The 21,176-nt window shown below is 37.1% G+C and overlaps 1 protein-coding gene across 4 annotated transcripts; it reads right to left on the minus strand.

Moving 5' to 3' along the window:
• Positions 1-4,356: 4,356 nt before the first annotated feature.
• On the minus strand, positions 4,357-19,385 carry postnb (periostin, osteoblast specific factor b). 4 transcript variants are annotated; one of them, XM_088079149.1, is made up of 22 exons: positions 19,221-19,385; positions 18,557-18,655; positions 14,839-14,903; positions 14,480-14,637; positions 14,237-14,401; positions 13,997-14,143; positions 13,143-13,284; positions 12,011-12,223; positions 11,754-11,888; positions 11,031-11,179; positions 10,738-10,874; positions 10,411-10,541; positions 10,158-10,288; positions 9,588-9,690; positions 9,386-9,453; positions 9,081-9,126; positions 8,931-8,960; positions 8,195-8,386; positions 8,063-8,110; positions 6,814-6,876; positions 6,687-6,722; positions 4,357-5,405 (listed from the first exon to the last, which is right to left on the minus strand). In XM_088079149.1, the coding sequence occupies exons 1-22, from the start codon at positions 19,337-19,339 to the stop codon at positions 5,377-5,379; spliced, it is 2,406 nt and encodes an 801-aa protein (XP_087935275.1). In that variant the 5' UTR covers positions 19,340-19,385; the 3' UTR covers positions 4,357-5,376. The 4 variants fall into 4 exon arrangements, with proteins under 4 accessions (XP_087935275.1, XP_087935274.1, XP_087935276.1 ...); XM_088079148.1 differs by having other exon boundaries at positions 6,687-6,725; XM_088079150.1 differs by lacking the exon at positions 8,931-8,960 and having other exon boundaries at positions 6,687-6,725.
• Positions 19,386-21,176: the final 1,791 nt, after the last annotated feature.

Below are 21,176 nucleotides of genomic sequence, written 5' to 3' on the forward strand. Positions count from 1 at the left end.
GTGTGTGAATGGGTGAATGTGACGTGTAGTGTGAAAGCACTTTGAGTGGCCAATACGACTAGAAAAGTGCTATATAAGTACAGTGCATTTACCATTAGCAGCATAAGAAAAAAAATAATGTGAGCCATGTTTGGAAAAAAGTTTGTTGTATTTATCTGAATGTATTAATTTGTTACCATTTCTATCACATTTTGAACTGTGATAAGAATTTAACCCTTTGAAACCTGGAGAGACATCACTTTTACTCTGCTGCTTTCAGACACCTCACAAGTACATAAACCTTTGAGCATTGAGCGAATTAGTGCAATTTCTTAAAAAAAAAAAAAAAAAAAAAAGACAGTGATTTAAGAAAATTTCCATGAATTACAAGAAATTAGAAAATTGTTTAAAAAAGCTAGGGGAAAACGGTGAGGAAAAAAAAGAAAAAGTCAGGGAAAAACTTTTAAAAAAACTGTCATAACTACATATTTAAAATGTATGTATGTTAAATAATTAATATATTTTAAGCACTTTTTCCAGGTAATTTCCCCCTCCTTCCTTTTTTAAATCAATCTATTTATTTATGTTTTATTTGACTTATTTACAGGTATTTTCTACTAATTTCTTGCTAATGTTTGGGTCGTTTCTTTTTTTTTTTTTGTTGCTGATGGCCTTCTTCACATGTTTTTGAAAGATATCAAGCTGATTTGCTCAGGATTTAAAGGGTTAATTTTGTAAAATACTGACAGTTTTTTCAGACTATATGCAGAGTTCACTATGCCAGATTTGTTCTTAAATACATATTGTATTGTGTTCTTTAATATATAAATTGAAAGCTTTCAACAGTGATAGAGACAAAAGCTGACAGGTGCTTATGAAGACGTCCAAGTGAAATCTGTTCTTTTTTAATTAATTCATCCTGGGGATGAACCTTTAATCTTCCTCTCATGCATCATTCTAGCAGCCCAAATATTATGTAACATCTTGGTGTTCATGAGTGGAAACAGTCAGACAAAATCCAAAGACTGCATGTTTTGGACATAGCCATAAGATGGAACATGCCTTGGATAACTGGCTTTATTATGATAAATAATTATAGCTGGGGTTTAATTTTGAATTAAATAAAATGCTACCCAAAAAGATTCTAGTGTGGAAATACATTATACACCGATAGAAAGAAATGCATTTAGCCACGTAGCATTAGTAAAAATAAAGCGCTTGGTAAAAGATGTTCAATAAACTGTCTGATTTAAATATAGAGGATTATTTATTGGGCTCCATTTATGTCGCTCTGGCAGTTCTTCCTGGCAGTCTGTCAGAGCATGACAAGTTATGTAACTTTTGAATCTGCTTCTCTGTATGACACATACCCCAGAGATGGAAAAACAGAAGTCACTGCGCTCTATAGAGCCTTATCACCGTGTAAAATGTTAAAATATGAAATTAACTTATAGTATTAGGCTTAATAATGTGAGTTAGGATGGTGTAACAGCTCATATGATAATAAACCTGATAACAGCCCTGCAAATACTTAGATGTGCATGATTCACTTCTTAGAACAGTAAACTTGACTGTTGCAGTCTGTATTTCTGAGAACTAATATTTCCTCAGTGACTCTATCAGCCACTCAGAAACAACAACACTGACAGAATACGGTGTCTTCTAATGAAAAATTGTAAATTCACATTTTTACACAAAAGTAAGACAAATTAGAGCTGACACAAAAGGGATCTAATGATGTCTAATCCTTTTACTAGATGTCTAGTGAAAAAGTGATACATTACAGTGGATTTTTTCGAGAAATAGGAGCAGACCTACAGGCTGGAAAGTTTTTTGAAAGATAAAAATCTTGGTGTCTGAGGTCTGTCTCACAAAATCACAGTCATGAAGCCTTCATAAAACCTAATACCAGTTATACCTGGGCCCACAAAGTTGGTTACCTGGCTCTGGTAGTATACTTTCCAAACCAGCTATATGAGCATTCATATTAGTAAAGTGGGATTAACAAAAAACACACACACACAAAATTAGCCCAAGACAGGCTTGATAAAGCAAAAACTTAGTTAGTTTTTATTAGTACTGATAAGCTACTGTTAAAGAATGTTCAAAGCCCTGCAGATAGTCATTTTGTGTTACAGAACAATGAAAGCGGGGCTTAATTCACATTTTAGCAAATAAAATAGATTTGTAACTTAGTCGTTTGGAAGTTCCCCTGTTGATTCAGATAATTTGCTATGGTTTGGCAGTCATGCAAGGTAAAGAAGTACTCCTCTGACCTGGAACTGCCACTCAGAACTCAGTAGGAGGATATAGATTCATGTTGGCTTCAGTATCAGTAAATTTTAAATTGCGTTTTTGCTTGGGTACATAATGTTCAGTTGTACTCCACTCATGTAGATATGAAGACAGATTTTATTGAGCCAGGTCTATGCTCGATGGCATTACAGTGGAGACTCATTCAATACTCAGCACACAACGGCCGTGCCAGGAACATGTCAGCTATTTGGAGTTACTGATGCATCCAAATGACGAGTCACTTTCACACAGCTGCATCCAAGGCATTCAAAGACATGCACATTTACTGGGCCAGAGAGTTCTGCTGGTATGCTTATATGAGTGATTTGGGGCAATTAAACAGAGACAGAAGCCTTGTTTGAACTCCAGATTTTGTAGTTCACATGGGGTATACTTGTATATTCCATCAAAATGATCATACTCATGATACTTATATGCAAATGTAAACTTCTTGCATGTTGAAGACTGATGAGATTATTAAATTATTAATTTGCTTTGGTGACACCTGCATGCCTAAAACAGATATTTAATTACTGAATTCTTGAACACTCTTTTCTAATCTGTCTGGCCTATTTTTTTAAATACAGAAATTAATGCAATTCTATCATAAAACAAACAACAAAAGCCTGACAGACGAGTTAGAGCTCATTTGGCATACAGATACTGTATTTGAATTTGCTGCCTGCATAGTTTGACTTAAGGATGAGCAGACAGCTGCCTGTTGGTGATAGTGACAAGCAGTGGAAACTGTCAAGTGAAATTTGAATCTGTTGTTGGTGATACCAGCAGTCTCATAAATGACTTAATAATTGATTGGGAGTTCACTGCTGAGTAAATTGTGGAAAATCCAAAACCGAATGGAAAAGCAATATGACCCTCCAGCAGATGTTTTCTCAATTTCCAGACAATGTTGTAAATGTATAAAATATTGCCTGCTGTGTGTCTGGCTGCAGAATGTATTCACTCCTTCTGTAGCAACATTTGCATGTTACTGTAGCAGTTTGCTTAAATAGTTACTTAATGTCTGCTGCCTGATGTAAATGTGACTGATACAGTTCATACATCATCAGGGATTTTAGCGAAGGGGAAAATATTATATAAACAAACAGATGGTTAAATGATTCATTTTGGTCATGGAGACTTGGTTCCCAGCCAACCTCCAGCATAACAGTGCCTCTCCTTCCGTCTTTACATTGAAAAATAGCCACGCAACATCAATATTTCCTTTTTATCAAGATGTACGAAGAATTTGGCATGCAGATTTACGTATACCAGCAAGATACTGAACTGAGCAACTTAATGTATGTTGTCGTGACATGCATTCAGTAACAAAGTCTGTCAGCTTTGTGTTTTAATCAGATATGTTCAGTGACCCTTTTGGTATGGTGTTAAATAAGCAAGCACCTTGTTGAAACAGCAGTGTATGAGGATATGTTCATTTATGCATCAAGGTACAGAATTTAAGGCTACATTCTATTTTTTACCTTCTATTTTCTTTTTTCTTTTTTTTCTTGTTTGGTTGGCAGGCAAGTTATTATTTTGGTTGTCCACAGTCCACTGAACAGATAGAGTCATTCTCTTTAAATGTCATTTTATTTTTACTTTAAAAAGCAGCATTTTAATGGCATCACAATAACAACCCCCCCTCTTCAAATGATGGTGCACTAGCTTCCTGACCCATAAGCCTTTTGTTGCATACAGTTAACTATTTTTAATATAAAATCACAGATGAACAAAAAAAAATGCTTTTTAAATTTTGTTAGTGTTTTTGTATGTTGCAAGAGTTTGTATTTGTATTTTGGCAGTCACTCAGATTTTTACCCCTTTTACTCCAGCCAAGAAACCATAAACTGTACTGAGGAGTTTTGCACATGAACCGAATAACAGAAGAGGCAAGGCCCAAGTGCCTGTACGCAACAGCTCACAATATGTCCCTGCAGCTTCAGGGCAAATATTTTAACTAGCTGTATTGTCTCAAACACGGGTTTAAATATGATTCATCCTTCTGATAATCATATAGCAATGTCTTAAGTTTTGTTCATTTCATAATACCCACTGTAAATAAAATTATAACCACTGATATTGAAGTTAAAATGAACAATTTATTTGTTTTCAAGTTTATTGTTGACAGTTGTTTTCAAACTGTCTGCAAAAGAATAGAAAAAAAATAAAAGGAGAGTTATCTTGCACATTAAACCCGTTTATTTCATATTTTAGATAATGTATTCTTGGAAGTTTCCAAAAGTGGACTGCCATGCTCCCTCTTAAACATACAGAAAAATAACTGATCCATTAAAAAGGATGACTCAGAATCTTTACAGCCTAATTTAAAGACCTCATATTTGGAAACAGAAAATGCAGATGATAATTAGATTTGACATTTGATATTTTAGATTCTATTTTATGACCCAATATTAACAAAGTTCAACAAATATAATAGAAACTACTCAGTCTATACAGATGCCCTTTTCAAATTGGCATATGTATGCAAAAAACTGCACTTTATTAGATGTTAAAAAAAACAGAAATGAGTAAAAACCCTGCAGTTGGATACATTGCTCCAAATGACAAAAGCATCAACAAAACTTACATGAAATCCTAAGCGCCTTACAAGCCACAGAAAAAAAGAATGTAACAGTAAAAATCTGAAAACACATCATTATTTCTTTTTCAATCTTTATCATGCTGAGATTTATAAATCTTCCCCAACAGCTACTAAAATATCCTTATTTAAACTTTCACCTCCAGCAGAGTCATGGAGAAGTTTAGATCTGAAATGTTTTTATTGCTACTCTAATGGCTTGGATTTTATTGCTACCCTAACTTGCTCTGTGTCTTTGATGTCATGCCAAAATGTTAATTTGAACACTGTTTACGTACACTGAACTCATTTCAGACGTTGCACACTCATAAGAGATATACATTCAAAGCACCATTAAATTGTTTATGAGAATGGTTTTATTTTGGTCAATTATACCTTTTACAGTATATCTGGAATCACTGACATTTTAAGTGTAACCCCTTTATAAATCACCAGATTGATCCTCCAGGTGTGGTGTCAGTCTCTGCCTTTACTAAGTTGATATTTTCATCCGTCCATGCTCAGTCCCTTCCCCGCCTTCTGCTGCCAGCTGGTAAAAAAACAAAAAGGTTAGAACCATAAATACGAGTGAGTCAGCCAATACGTACTGAAGTTTGGTGTCGAGGCTCTGATCTCATCATTCCCCACAAAGAAATACCAAGCTCAGCTCAGCACAGCAGGAATGGGGATTGATGATAATAACTGTACCCATACAGTGATGTATGGACTCAGAGCCTACAGGTACAGTACTTTGCAAAAGTCTGAGGCCACCTTAAGCTCTGTTACTTTAGCAAGATTAAAATGATCATACATATTTATTTCTCAGTAGTCCCTTTACTAACATACAGCCAGAACATACAGGAAATATGTATACAGTATTAAAAACGTGAATATTTTAAGAATAAAAAACTTCAACAGGCTAGAATTTCAAGTATTATATAGTATATAGTATATATAGTAGTATGACCTCCATATCCTCTTAGTGTGTCTTGAACTCTCTTGTGCAGAACATGAGATTGATAATCAAATCCTCTGGTGTATATACACCAGACTGCATTCAAGGCATGTCCAAAGCGCAGTATTGATTGTCTGAGCAACCTTTTGTTATGGTTTTACAATTTCATGTTTCACACATGTTGACTTCAGTCTGATGAAGCCATTTTGTTCTGACATTTTTGGTGTTTTCATGCATTGTACATGTTCTCTGTATTTTTTTCTGTATCTTTACAAGTAGACTGAGAAATAACAATATATAACTCCATATCAACTTTGCTAAAACAACAAAACTATGGTAGCCTAAGACTTGTGCACAGTACTGTAAATGTTTCAGTGGAATTGGGGCTCATGAAATGCTTCATGAACAGCAGCCGCTGTGGCATTAGTACCAAGTGTCAGCATAGCTTTCACATGAATATTGTCGCAGCAAGCGTGGCAGCAAAAGAGTGAGTAGTGCACAGTCGGCTTAGAGGAATAGGTTGACAATTTGGGAAATGTTCTTATTTGCTTTCTTGCCAAGGGATAGATAAGAATACTGACACCATTTAGATATGAGAGTGGTATCAATCTTTTTATATAACTCATCTAACTCTAAGCAAAAGGTGAGTAATTAGCATTAGCTAATAATAGCATTAGTGTTTTTCTCAAAATGTCAAATTATTCCTTTGAGTACACCTGCCATGATAAAAAGGCTGTGTTGCATATATGATGCAGCGAGAAGATTATGCCATGTGAACATAGCAGCAAACTCTGGTTAACTGCCTGAACTATCTCACAGACTGCACTGCATTTATTGCAAATGCAGGATTTATTTTACACCAACTAATTTCTTTACCTATAACTCTGCGGGGAGAGGTTCTCCTCGTACCGCCTGCTACAAAAGTAAACAAACATATCAGTCACACACTGTTTATGTATTATTCCTTCCCCGTCACCAGGATGTGCAAACTATTAAAACTCACCCTGGATAATTTTGGTAAGTCTTTCAGCATCATCCTCGGTGTCAATTGTTGAAAGGTCAATTCCTGAAGGAAAAAGAAAACATCCTTTAAGTGAAACTGGATGATTCTGCAAAAAAAACCTTTGCCTTAAATAATAATCTGGTTATATTCTGGCTATTTTAGCCTTATGTAGCAAAAGCAAGCTTCACATTCTACCTGAACATGTTTAAACAGCTTAAATGTATTACAAATTAAGTCTATTTAATCACCCATTAGCATCAATAAAGCTGTATGAATATGAACTATTTTCCTATTTTTTTTTTTTTTTTACACAAGTAGGATTACTTCTAGTACATTTCTTGAACTAATGTGAATCTTACAAATTCATCCACAGGGGAGGCTGATGTGCAGAGAAGTGAGCGATAAAACTTTTAACTTATAACTTACACTTACTCTTTATAATTACACAAACTACAACCATTGGCCCTATGCGTCTAAAAACTACAATTATCCTGGAAGGTCGTGTGTAAAATTTAGGGGTAAATATAGTATATAATAAATGTGTTTTTAATTGTATAATCACTTGAAAATGCTGTTGTGTTTCCATTACCTTAGAATGAGTTGTTTATATTTCCAAAGGGAGCAGGTCCTCATCCACAGAGTCCACCATGGTGCATTGGCATGTTACAGTAGCCAAGAACTGACAAACCAAGCACTGGCTCTAGATCGCATTTTTGCATTGGCCACCATAGTTAGCAGCACCTCTACAATATGCAGTATCCGAAAAACGCTGCCTTTTTAATGTGAAACTGCGTCATTCAGCGTTGTCACCCATTTAAATCTCTGGGTCCATTTGTTTTGGAGAGGAGGAGACCTCTGCAGAAAATTCAGCTCACGGTAAAAACTTCCTGAATGTCTAAATTGGAAAAAAGGTGAACACACAATAGCAGGTGCCAAGCTAGCTGCCTTTCTGGGAAGAGTCGAATTGCATTAGAAAAACACTGATTTGTAGCCTGAGAGAGATCTATTCTGTGTTTTTACTGGTTTACATTGGAAGGTCCATTTGTTTAAGAGAGAAGATGTTCTCTGTAGATTATCCGGCTCCTGGTAAAAACCTCCTGAACAATGAACACTGAAGGATTTCTAGCCAGGAGACGTTTCAGCTGGTTGCAGTCTACAATCCTGACTGCTAGATTCCACCACATACTCCTAAATCTTACACACTGTTCCTTTAAATTTTTGTGTTCAAATCTAAATGACTTTCACTCACCTTCCAGGGCGATGTTGGTGGTGCCACTGCTGACTGAGTACTGGGGGCCTGCAGAGGACAGCATTCAAAAATTTGTAAGACGATAAATCATATAAAGCAACTGACATATTAACTCTAGTAAAAACTATTTACCTTCAATGACCCTGGTAACTTTGGTGATAGAGGGTTCACCCTCAATGACTTGGGTGACCTTGGTGATGGAGGGTTGACCTTCAATGACTCTGGTAACCTTGGTGACAGAGGGCTGACCTTCAATGACTCTGGTAACCTTGGTGATAGTGGGTTCTGCTTGAATAACTCTTGTCACTTTGGTTATATCGGGAACTGTAAAAGCAAACAAGATGTGTCACTACATTGAAATGACAGCACAGCATTGCCCCTCGATACAGAGAATTTTCCATTTGTATGCACGTCTATCATAACAAATGGACCTTTCACTGGATCAGAAAGGTTGCGTTGACAAAAATGTGATTCATAATCACAGAATACCTGTCATCTAGTATGTAAATAGTTAATACACTGCTGTTTTAATTTAATTGTGTGACTTTTATATTTGTGTTTACTAAATGTTTCTATTTTATTCCTGACTGGTACAGGAATTAGTCATTAGTGGAAAAAAAGCCCTTTTCTATCTAATGCTGTCAAACCTTGCATGTGTTTGCATGTACTTGCATATGTGTGTGAAGTTATGTGGATAAATTAAAAGTGTCAGTAACTGATCGTTTGATGTTTCAGCTCAACAGAAATGAGCCTCCCTATTTTTCCCAATTCCTTGCATGCAACTGATTCATTAATCAAATATAATGTGTCGGCTTTAAATGATTAGGAATCACATGATGATGACACTCTGTAATCATCATTACTGTACCTTCCTGGACCACACGAGTGATGATCGTCTCTGATAACAACAGGAGATATAAAGCCATTAATGACAGTGAAAAGTGCCTCTTGGGAGATTAAGAGGACTGTATTACAAAAACAATAAACAAGAAATAAACAGAATAATGCTGCTACTTACTCATGAATGTAAGGGGAATCTCCTGATATCTGAATCCTGAGATGTACTGAAAAAAAGAGAAAAAAAATCTGTTACAGCAGATACGCCCGTTTTGTTTTAAAGCCACTAGCTTAATGCTTTGCACAGATGGTTTTCAAGCAGGTTCTTGTCTTGTACATATGTTTGTTACATAAATAATATTTTGGCAGCCATAAAGGACTAAAAAAAAAACATCTGCACACAGATAACTGCACCCTTCCCTCCATAAGCTTATAAACCTTGGAGCTTAAATAATAATGATATTATATAAGTTTCTGATATGACACCTTGACTTGCATGTAAGAGATGAGCCTCCTCAACAGCATGAGGAGATCCTGGCTTCCAACAGGGATATCTAGAAGAAAACGCAGGGCTTTAACGCTTGTTGGGCATTTCTGCAGTTACAAGAACAATGCAGAAAGTGCATCGCATGACAGATTATACAAAAATAAGTTAATATTAACAAAGTTTACTTGGTGAAAATTGTACCTGCAGGATATAAGACTTGGTTGACCATGTGAATGACTCCATTTGTGGCCATGATATCTGACTCAGGGACTTGGACAGAATTCACTTTCATGGTGTTGTCTGTCTGAGGGGGGCGTTAAAACAATTAGAAACAAGAAAATGAGGGACCTAAGTTAACCTGTATGAGGAATGAACTCTCTTCTACAGCATATCATGTTATTAGCCTGCGGAGGTTACAAAGATTCAAAGTTGAGGGTGAGATTTTATCACACAATAATGACTGCCAACAGTTGAAATACATTTCAAACCTTTATACATTAAGATAACAAAATGTATGAAGCTTGAACTGCTCAAGGCATAAAGTGCATTGACTAATACATACACACATACAATAGTAATATTATCTTATAATATAATATATATAATATCTTTCAGTTCAAAAATATGTAGAGGAGGAATAATTAGACAATATAAAATTGCTGGGTAATGTTTTTTTTTTTTTTGATTGATGGTGAGTTGTTTTGCATGGCTTTAGGTTCTATATTAGGATCTATATTAATATATATGTATATATATATTTATAATACTTACAAACATCACTTTGAGGTTGCTGCCCTGAAGAGACTTGAGAAGGTTTGTCACACCAGTCTCCAAACCACCACCAATGAAGATACCGTTATTGATGTGATACAGAAGGATGGTTCTGAGAGCATTAATGTCACCTGAAATTAGGAGTGGCAAACACATAAACGATCATTTTTTTTTTTTTTTTTTTTTTGATTTTAAACTATTAACTTAAGTGTTTGAGGCATGTTAAAAGATAAAGGGAGTCTGGGGGACCTACTCTTCAACAAGTTAAAGTCACTCTCGCTCAAACCAGCAAAAGCCTTATCACTTGGGGCGAACAGAGTAAAGTCTCCCTCCTGTTTCAGCAGGTCAGTCAAGCCAGCAACATCCATCAGAGACAAAAAGATCCTGCAGCAGAGAGAGGAAAACAGTAACTTGGCTGTTACAGAAACCACTGAGGGCTGACATATTGCAACAACAGCACTTTCTCACTCTCATCTGTGCCATGTGGATTTAATGGAAAGATACAGAAAGACGCGGTTTGAGTATTATGCTGCGTTATAATACCACAGTCCATTTTCAATAAGCATTTCTCTGTACTTACTTGAACCCTCCATTTTCTGTCAGAATCTCAAACATAGACTTTTCTGCTGGTCTCAACAGAGTCTTCATGAGATGAAGGGCCCCGTTGCTTCCTTCCTTACTTCCTCTTATCAGACAGGAATTCTCAATGCACACAGCCTGCAGAAACAATCCAAAAGTTAAAAGCAAGGGGATTAATGTCACAGCGCAAAGACATGAGGATTGATGGTCAAGTGAGATGGGTAATGCATATAGTGTGTGTTTAATGGCACCCAGCCACAATTTTTGGGCTCAGCTTCAGAGAAGAGGACGCACTGTGCGATAGATGAAGACCCTCAGAAATTTTCCTGCAATGGTCTCCAGCTTCTGGCCATTGAATAACTGCCCAAGGACAATCTTTCTCTTTAAGATGTGGTTTTCCAGGATAATCTTGAGCAACCTCTGATCCATGGACATCACCTCATCTGTAGAGAAAAGAAATGGTTTTCTATTTCCCATGAAAAGTTTAATATGCCAGCAAAAATGGTCATTTACATCTAATGCTTTGGCTTAAGCAACAGAAATGACACTTATGTTCTTAGAGTGCAGTACTGACTAAGACATATGTGCTATAAGTGACTTGATTTACTGTACAGTTCTGCAGGTGGACCACATATATGTACACATCATGAGACATCATATATTGTATATGGAAGAAATCACAGTTTAATGTAAGATTCCTGTTACATCCAGCTGTTACTTGTGTAATCCTTGCACCCATTAAAAACGGTATGCCTATGAAGATAAAAGTTTTCAATTTCGGTAAATAACACATTCTTGGTATAGACAAAAAAACATCTCTACTCCCTTTGGGTGAAGTCCAGGAATGTTGTCTGGGGGAATGGGTTTTTGATCTTAGATGGCAAAAAAACTTCTGCAGTGCCCCAATAAATCCACAATTTCCCCGAAGCTCCATATATGTGCACATCTATTTACTTATGACTCAGCAGGCGAGGGGAAACGGGGCGTGCATGATATAACAAGCAGTATGTTACTCACCATTGAAGGCAACGTTGAGGGGAGCCAGTAAAGTATAATCAGTGTCTGCTCTCATTTCAGCTGAAAGGCCAAGCTCGGACACCATGTCGCCGAAAGTTGACTGGGAACTTCCCACAAGTTCCATCACCTGCTTGGCTTAAAGGGCACAAGAAATCCCAATACCATAAAATAGGTGGATTACAGAAAAACAAACATCTGGCACAATTTATGCATTTACGTAGTAAGGCATGTATGCTTTTAGAGGATAAGACTCTAACCTGAGTCTGGCATGAGCACTTGGTCAATAAGATGGATGACACCGTTGGTGGTGACAATGTCCTTCTTGCGCACCATCTTGACTCCATTGACTGTTAAGCTTTCGCCATCACACCCAATCTCAATGTTGTTGCCCTCCATGGTTTCGTAAGAGGTACCAGTCATGATAGCTTCAGAGCACTGGACTGAGTTCAGGAGGTGGAAATTCAAAAGAGCTGAAAAAGCAAGACAAAAAGTCTGGTTTGGGTGTGTATTTAGTCAGTTGGTTGTTTGGGCTGTTTTACGATCTCCTTTATGTTATACTGTAGCTGAGGATAAGACACCCTTGGAACCTGCAGACCCTTTGGATCCCTTGGGTCCTTGACTGAGACGACTTGTGATTTCGTTACAGTTCTGTTTAAATTTGTGTGAAATGGTCTGATCTCACATCATACAGCAAGCTGTGGGCTAATAAAATTTTTTTGGGTTGATGCCAATGCGACCAGCTTTCTCAATAACGCAGCTGTTTCCTGTCTCTCAGTGTTGATGCAAAACAAGCTATTGTTAAAAATGTTGAAATTCTGCACTTTTTTGTTGTTTTCTCTAAGATTTTTCAAGAGCTTACAGTCACTTTGGTTTTGAACACCTTAACTGGCTCTGATTGATGTTGATAGTGTTAAAATTCTTGCAAATGTTTGAGAAAAATACTAGTTACTACATGATTCTGACTTACAACCAGTAACTCTGAAAGATGGACAAAAACATTACCAAAGTGTCAAATTATGTGTTGCTTTGTTTGACTTTCCACCAACAATTTCATGTGTGACTTGAAACCTGATACTTATTTTTATGACTCTTCGACACAACTTTGCTTGCCAAATGTGTGTAGGTTCCAGATCCAATGTAGCGTCATCTGTTTTGAGTTAGAAGAAGTTGAACATGCATGAAAAAAATACTTTATGGGTGACTTAGTCTAGGAAACATGCCACCCGTGAATCACGGCATTTCTTTTCCTGTACCTTCATCACAAATGTAAATATGGTTCTAGTTTGTAACAGTTAACATAAAACCTTAGTCTCCGCTGTAATGTTTTCAATGGCCTTGAATGATCTTTTGGTGCAGAGAAAAACCTCTACACATAACAGTCTAGTTTACCTTTGAGGACCTCTTTGTCGCCCAGAAGTCTCTCCAACACATCACTGCCCAGACTCTCAAAGGCTTCGTTGGTGGGAGCAAAGAGAGTGTAATGTCCTGGCTGACCCAGCTTCTCCAGAAGTCCAGAGTTTTGAGCTATATCCTAAATGGTGATTTCACCAGCAGGATTATGTTCAGGGAACTTCAATATACAATAGAATACAGTAGAAACATTTGCAGGAGATAGACATAACAACTTATCATCTATAGAGATCATTTGAAAGGTATACTTGGATTGTCAGTTGCTGTTACTGTCAATACACTCCTCAGCAAAAGTAAAAGCGTTTTGACTATATTTGCTCTTTTTTTTTGTGGCACAGCCTCTTGGATGCCTGCTGCCTAAAGTCTAGCACCTGGTTGCTACCTTTTAAAAAAAAAGGCCCTGAACTCACCTGAGCCTGGTAGGGGTACACACTCACAGATGTTCCAAATACAAATAATCAGAAAAAGCAGAAAAATACACTGCCCCACACGTCTAGTAGGTTAAGAGTGATGACTGATGGATTTGTTTTGTATGAGTCCATACACTGTTTTTTTTTTTAAGGAAATCCTGCATAGTATATCTTTAATGTAAGTATAAATAAAGCATGAATGCAAATTCTGCAAGTCCCTCTAATTTCATGCATAGGTACACAGTCTGCGGTCTTTGTCCAGTTTTGCTGTTTTCTTCGCATATGCAGCTGCAATATTTTCAAATTGCTTTGCATGGTTGTATTCTATTTTAACAACATGCAACATGTGTAAGCGCTTACTTCAGAATGCTTGTCCTTGAGGTGTTTACATGATTTCATCTATCCCTGTATGTGTTTACTCACACTCAGAGTCGTAAGGTCATCATCAACTTCAATGACATCCTGGATTGTGTTTCCAACAGCGCTGATGACACGGTCAATGACATGCACAACGCCATTGGTGGCGACCTGGTTGCCATAGATAATCCTGGCACAGTTCACAGTCACCACCTGCACATGATGTACATGTCAATATTAAACCACTGAAAAGTGTTAGTAAGTAACAAGAGGCCAGCTATGATTAAACTAAATGATTATACTCACGCCATTGGGGTAATGGTTAATTTGGAGACCAAGGTCATTGTACATGGAGGTGACTGTCATTCCATTCTTCAGATCTTTGGTCAAGAGGCGTTTGTTGGCCATGTGATAATGCAGAGCGTTGAACAGTTCAACGTTGACATTGCTGACCAGTGCATTCCTCATTGACTGTTTGGTGAGGAAAATAAGATATTAAAACCTCACAGACAGAAAGCTTCCACAGCCTTTCGATTTGCTCTGACTCACTTCATCCAAAAGCTCCCAGGCCTCGTTGCTGGGGGCAAAGAAGGTGTAGGAACCAGATCCCTCAATCTCAGACCTTAGCTTAGAGATGTCAGAGTACTTTTGGGTGGAGGTGGCCTTCACCAGGCCCAAAGTGCCATACACGTTGTCAATAGGGGCCACTAAGATAGAGATTTTCAATAAGCATTAGTTATTACATTCTGATAATAGACTAGAAAAGAAAGACTCTACATGTGTTGACAATATGTTACACCATCCTCTTCTAGTTTCAAAAACAGCACACAGCTGCTCCACAGTTGGAGGCTATGGCCTCATCTAACCTTCATACACTGACTACCTTCTAGCACTGAAACCCACTGTACCTGCAGGGCAACCACGCATGCCCTCCAGCTTCATGTACCCAGGGCAGCACTCATACAGCACAGTCCTGCAGGCGAAACACACAGATGACAAGTATGGGTATCATCTCAAAAAAGTAGCACATCCTCTGAAATTCTGTTTACAAGCAACTTTCAACATAGTTGTGTTAGAAATCTAGGTTTTTCTCGGGCTGCTGTGTATTGAGATGAATCATCATTCCACATTGGTTTTATGTGTTTTGCATTTCCAGATGTTGCACATTATCGTCTTCATTACCCAAACAAATCAAGTGATCCTATACAGCGTAGGCCAAAACCTAATGGAAAGGGAAAGTGTGCCTCAGGACTATGCTACCATTACAGTAGATTTATATTACCCAGACCTCCACTCTGAAGCTAAACAATTAGTTCGGACTCTATTTGGCTTTAGGTTAACCTCAGAAACATTAAGATTTTGGCCTTGAAAAACTGCAGTATAATTACAGTTGAGTTTAGGAAATGATAGTTGACACAAAGAACATTTAAAGGGTTTGGTGGTCTTTCTGGAAACAGTTGCACTCATCTGAAAAACAACATACATTTGTCACCAGTTTTTTTATTAAAAGACTTGTGTTTTAGAGAATATCCATTGTGATTAGAAATATTAGAAACAAACGAGAAATGTTTATTTGCTGTAGCACAAACAGTGAGAAGCAGTGTCTGCTCTCCACTTACTGTAAATCATGCTGGACATCATAGCCTGAGGAGGATTGTAAAATTCAAAGTGCAGCTGCTACATATAAACATGACTATCCCCCTTGTGTCAGCAAGTCTGAACATGTTGGAACTATATCAGTGTTTCCAGCTCTTTGGAAAACCAGACATTTGGAAATTTACATTTCAGTTATGGTGGGAGGGGAATTAGGGTTTTGGGTGAGAAGTACAGTATCAGGTTGTGTTGTTGGGTGTTCATGCATTTTGCAAGCTGATGTTGGGCTTTTATGTTTGGACCCCAGGAAGAATATTTGCTACCCTGGTAGCAACTAAATGGGGGTCCAAGTTAACAAATAAACAAATAAATAAACCTCAAATAACTAACAGGTATGCAACTATAAAAAGACCCACAAAACATTAAGAACATCACAGATGAACCTATTAGTGGTAAACTATAACACATGCTTTTAGAGTTGGCTGAGGAGTTCATTACGGCAGACTGCCCAGTTTTTACCATTAAAAAACTCTTAACAAGGAAGCTGCTTCCTCCCCCATTTATCAGCTCGACGTGATTAAAATAATTATGACAAGTAGCATTATATTCGGTTGTGAATGGGAGTGAACAGTACTTTTTCTACATATCACAAAAGAAGATTAAAGATGAGGAGTGCACCAGCGCTTAGCAGTTCCTCTTCATCAGCAGTTTCCATGTGAAATCTGTACACCAGGAAAGCTCCATATGTGTGCCACGTGTAGCTCAAAATACATAACAGTGACATGGTTGGCATGGTTAGGAACAAAGAAAGACGTAATTAGATTGAATGATTGGAAACTATAAAATGCTACATGTAGAGCAATTGTGAATGGTTGCTCTTAGGCAAAAAAAAGAAAACCCCAGTAGTGAGATTCCAACATCTCAAAATAAAAAGCAAAACGTTTTTGTTTGAGCAAAAAGAGAAAACATGTCGACTAATTCAGACAGGGTACAGACTGAGGCTTCTGGGTCATGGCTAACTGCACTCCAGCTGAATGGAGTTGGTGGGACTGGGATGAGATCACACAAGCCCCATTGGGGCAGAGTCAGCAAAACCCTTGCTACATTGCTCTCCCACACAGTGGGATTGTGTCTGGCCATGGCGTTGGAAACTTTTGACTTGTCTCTATAAAAAAACGTTCCACTAAGAATGATGATAATTTGTTTCTAACATAATATAAGCTGTATGTGACTTTATTCCAATTCAACCCATCACTAATAGGCAGTTTGGTTGTACAAAGTTTTTGTAGTGACAGAGCTGCTCTGGAAGCAGTAATATTCTCATTTGTTGAATAAAACCTCAGTGGACAAATACGAGTACCTTGGCTGGCTACATAAAGTAAGACTCAGCAACACTTGCCAGAAACTACAGTAAAAAATGCAATTCAAGCACTATTAGATCATCTTGGTTTGTGACAGGGCCAGAATTATTTTATATGTTCAAGATGGTAATGCTTCCCTTTTGCTTCTGTGGTACAGTGGGATAGATTTCTTGCTGAAGTATACCCTACACACAAGCTATTTTTTTTTTAGAAATTTAGTTATACCAATACACATATTGAATAAACCTTGTTTTCTTGATTACTCTAAAACAGACAGAGAATCTGTCAAAGATGTGTCAAAGAAGTACTCTGCTACAGGTAAAATTTATTGCTGATTCTCTATCCCATATGTATGCTGACTGAAACAATTATACATCGCCTTTAATTGAGCTACAGTACAGAGTTTTTTGTAATTATGTTTGTGAACTGCCAGGAAACATCTGGGGAGCTTGTAGAAGACGGGTGGGTGATGGGAAGGTTATATGTTTGATTGGGGAAGGTAATGTGTTCAGTGTCAGGATAACTGATGCATTTAGGAAAACATTGTTTACATTTGTTATTCAATGTGTATGTACATACAGTTTGTATGCTAGCAACTGTATACTGTATGTGTACACCACTTATTTTGTATCATTCTGTGCAAAGTTTAATTGCCTTTTGCCATGTTTGTCCATCCCCTCAATCAAAAACCATGTAAATTATCATTTATTTATGAGACAAAAAAATCTATTAATCTTTAATTAACCAAGTAATTTAAGCACTTTTTTTATCAACTAATATTTCTGCCACCAATGCGGTCTGGCATTTAATAAATTTACGTAGCTCAAACTGGAATCTGCTAATTATAAATGATGCATTCAGGAGCTCTTGCATCAGCATACATTAACAGGTGTAAAACAGTAAACCAGTTTACCGTGTGAATTCAGCTTTGGCCCAGCTTTGTTTTGATTGATTCTACAGTCCCATGTCAGACTCCCATTGAAACAGATAACATTCTTTGGCTGTTTCCAACATTATCATTTGCCAAGTGTGCATTCATCATGAAGAGCTAAGCCTATTTAGAGTGCTAAGCATGACTTGGGCATAATGCAAGCAAAGAGGGCAAGCTGAATGTGTGGGTTTGTGCATGTGAGAGAGGAAGAGAGACTGTAAAATAGCTATGGCTGTGATCCATATTTAAACACAAAAGTGCTGAGGGGGCTGGAACAATAAGAGAAAAAGAGGTTGCTGAGAATGATTGAGCTGAGCGCTTTTCCATTCATGAACAGAGTCAACATTTTGCAGCCACACCATATCCTGGAATCAGTGGTTCACCACTGCGGCATTCAACAACCACCAGGCTTCCTAAGTTATGAAAACCCTAATGTACATTTTATAGGATCGAATAGGACCTTCTCCAATACAAAGGATTTAGGGCTGCGTCCATGAATGTGTTTTTCATTTTAAGCGCTAGTTTTATTCAAAGTAAGATAACAGATGTCTGTCTCTATGGAAACATTCAAGTTTCCATGAAAACCCTTGAAGAAGAAGAAGCAGTAGAAGTACACACTCGGGATTTTCAATAATTTACAGAATTCACTGTTAAACCTTTTAGTCATTCATTGCGCTTGTAGTGTTTTTCTTTAAACAGCAGAAAAAACTCGTCATGTTGGAGACATTAGACAACACTCACGCTTTCTTTCCACAGATGGCCCCTTGGTACCAATTACGGCAAGTGCTGAAGTACTTCTTCTTGGTCCCCATGACTTGCTGGAGTGCGCAGACATTGGGTCTGAAGAGAATTGAAGGTGGAAAGGGGATGGAATATTAATCAGCAGGTAAAACAAACAAATACCATCAATCAGCAAATAAAACAAATAAATACCATTCTAGAGAAACTAAGGAAATTGAAATTACTATGTAACAAACATCCCCGCTGTGTGAGACACCAGACTGTCAAGTGTGAATAATTATTTGGCAACTATCCCTGGTGCATCTGAAACCAGACAGTCAGATATGAATAAAGACATCCACGCTGGCCGGATATGAAATTGGTTTGTCAAATTTAAATTGGAATTCAACAACTATAGTACTGCAGGTTTGCACCTTTATAAAGTTAAAAAAATAGAAGTAGAATATTCAATAATGTGCCATAAATGAACCAGTGACAGACACATATTACATCACAATACAAAAGATATATATATAAAGATACATAAGAGACAAAATATGAAAAAATGATTAGAATTTCTGATTGCTGATGTTCCATGGCTCAATTCTACTACATGCAAAATGAACTAACATGGCATAACAAGGTTTAAAAAAAAATCCTAATGAAAAAATATTAATACTCTTACCCTTCTTTCCTTGCCCTGATGCGACTGTGGGCGACTATTTTGTCATAAGCTGAAGAGTCAGCCTTGTCAAATGTAGAGAGCACAAAGAGTGCAAAGGCAGCTACAAAAAGAAGCTTCATCCTTGATATCTTAGCTAGCCCCTCCAGACCCAGAGTAATGGGAGCAGACTTAGAGTGGGAGTTTATATACCACAAGTCTCACCCTCCACTCAAGGAGGATGGCAACATTTCATGCATGCATGGACCACCCAGAACTTCTCAACCTCATTCTATACAAATATATTATGATCTTATGATTATCTTTTTTGTTTGAATAATTATATTATATATATATCAAACACTTCATGGAGAATATTCAAAAAAATGTTTTAGTAATCTTTGTAATCCTTGCCATTCCTCTTTTGTATGCATTTATATCGGTGTTGATACACTGATGCATATTAATGCATTTGTCATAAAAAGCTTTCAAGACTCTATTTGTAAGTTTATTTCATGTAGTAAAGTTATTTTTTTCTTGAACTCACATTAAAAAAAAATCTAGCACAAAGACAATGTTACATAATTACAACTTATTTACCCTAAAAGTTGATTGCATTGCGCATGAGAACAAGTAAAATTATCTGAACACATTTGCACACTTTTTGTCAAAAGTTATTCAGGATTTTAAGCCTTAATATCAGGTTTTAAATAACTTGGTTAAATAAATATGCTTCTTAGTGCACTACTATAAAGTAGCTCTGCATATTTTTTAGGGCCCTAAAACACAGCACCACATTAAGAGACATGTAATAAGCAGATGGGATACAGAATCCAGCTGCATCTTCTCTGTAAACGTGTCATTTATTTGGACTGCAAACAAAGAAACATTGCATAATCTCTGCTCTGAACAAATGCCAGAGGACTGATAGTATAAATCTTACAAAATGTAGTTTGCACCACCTAGTGGTGGTAGTGAGAGCAGGCATCCAGTCTCAAACATCTTTATTTTACATGGATATTTTCAAATAATAATTTTAACATTGGAGTGGGAATAAATCCCGATACAAATCACTATTTGAAATATGAGAGGCTTTCTATCATGCAAAAAAAATCCCTGAATAGAAACACCCAAACTTTGATGTTAAGTCTGAGTTTTGGCAGGTCGGGTTTTTTATTTTTTTGTTTTTTTCAGTTTTAAATCCGAAAATGTGTACTAAAATCCCCACTAAATCAGCCTTGATATTTATCAAACTACTTTAATCATTTTGTCAAATTCTTATTGGAGCCACACCAGCCTTTAGAGGCAACAAAACCTGATTCCTTTCTCAAACTATTTGGCAAGTCAAGAACTAACAGGACGCAGACATTTGTACTTTCATATTAGCAATAATACACTGGCAACAAATACAGACACAGCAGTTTGGAAATTATTGTCTGTGAAATTACTCACACATGCACAATATCAAATCCCAGAACTATTTAAAGAAAAATGAAGTTGCACCTTACAAACAGCATGAGCACATGTGTCCAAGCAGCTTTACTTTATAATGTGATATCTGATCTGTTTTGGTTCCTTAACAAATAAGCAAAATGAACCATGGCATCAAACATTAAGCCCTTAAAGTGCAGCTGTTATTCAGCTTTACCAGAAGATGTTGTTGCCCATAGCCTTCCCAAGTGGTATCATTTCCATTCTGCCACATGTTGTTAAACCCCCTGGCTTGCCAGATGTTGAAAAACGTGAGCGGGGAAGTCATGTCCTTGTTAAAAGAAGGGGAAATACACAGCCTGGGTTTCAATACTGCAGCACAGTTAAGAAACTGAAAATCAGTGCTCCAATTATGTTTGTGTATTTGTGTATTAAGCCTATATATGTGTATTTTTAACCAGTGACTTGAAAAGATCAGAAAATGAAGCATTCAGCAACCACGTGTCCATTAAAAAGATGACACTTTCAAGGCTGCAAGCCGCTTATGAA

The sequence above is a fragment of the Plectropomus leopardus genome, chromosome 6, assembly GCF_026936395.1.
Source record: "Plectropomus leopardus strain MGB_pleo_1.0 chromosome 6, ASM2693639v1, whole genome shotgun sequence".
Lineage (NCBI taxonomy): Eukaryota > Metazoa > Chordata > Actinopteri > Perciformes > Serranidae > Plectropomus > Plectropomus leopardus.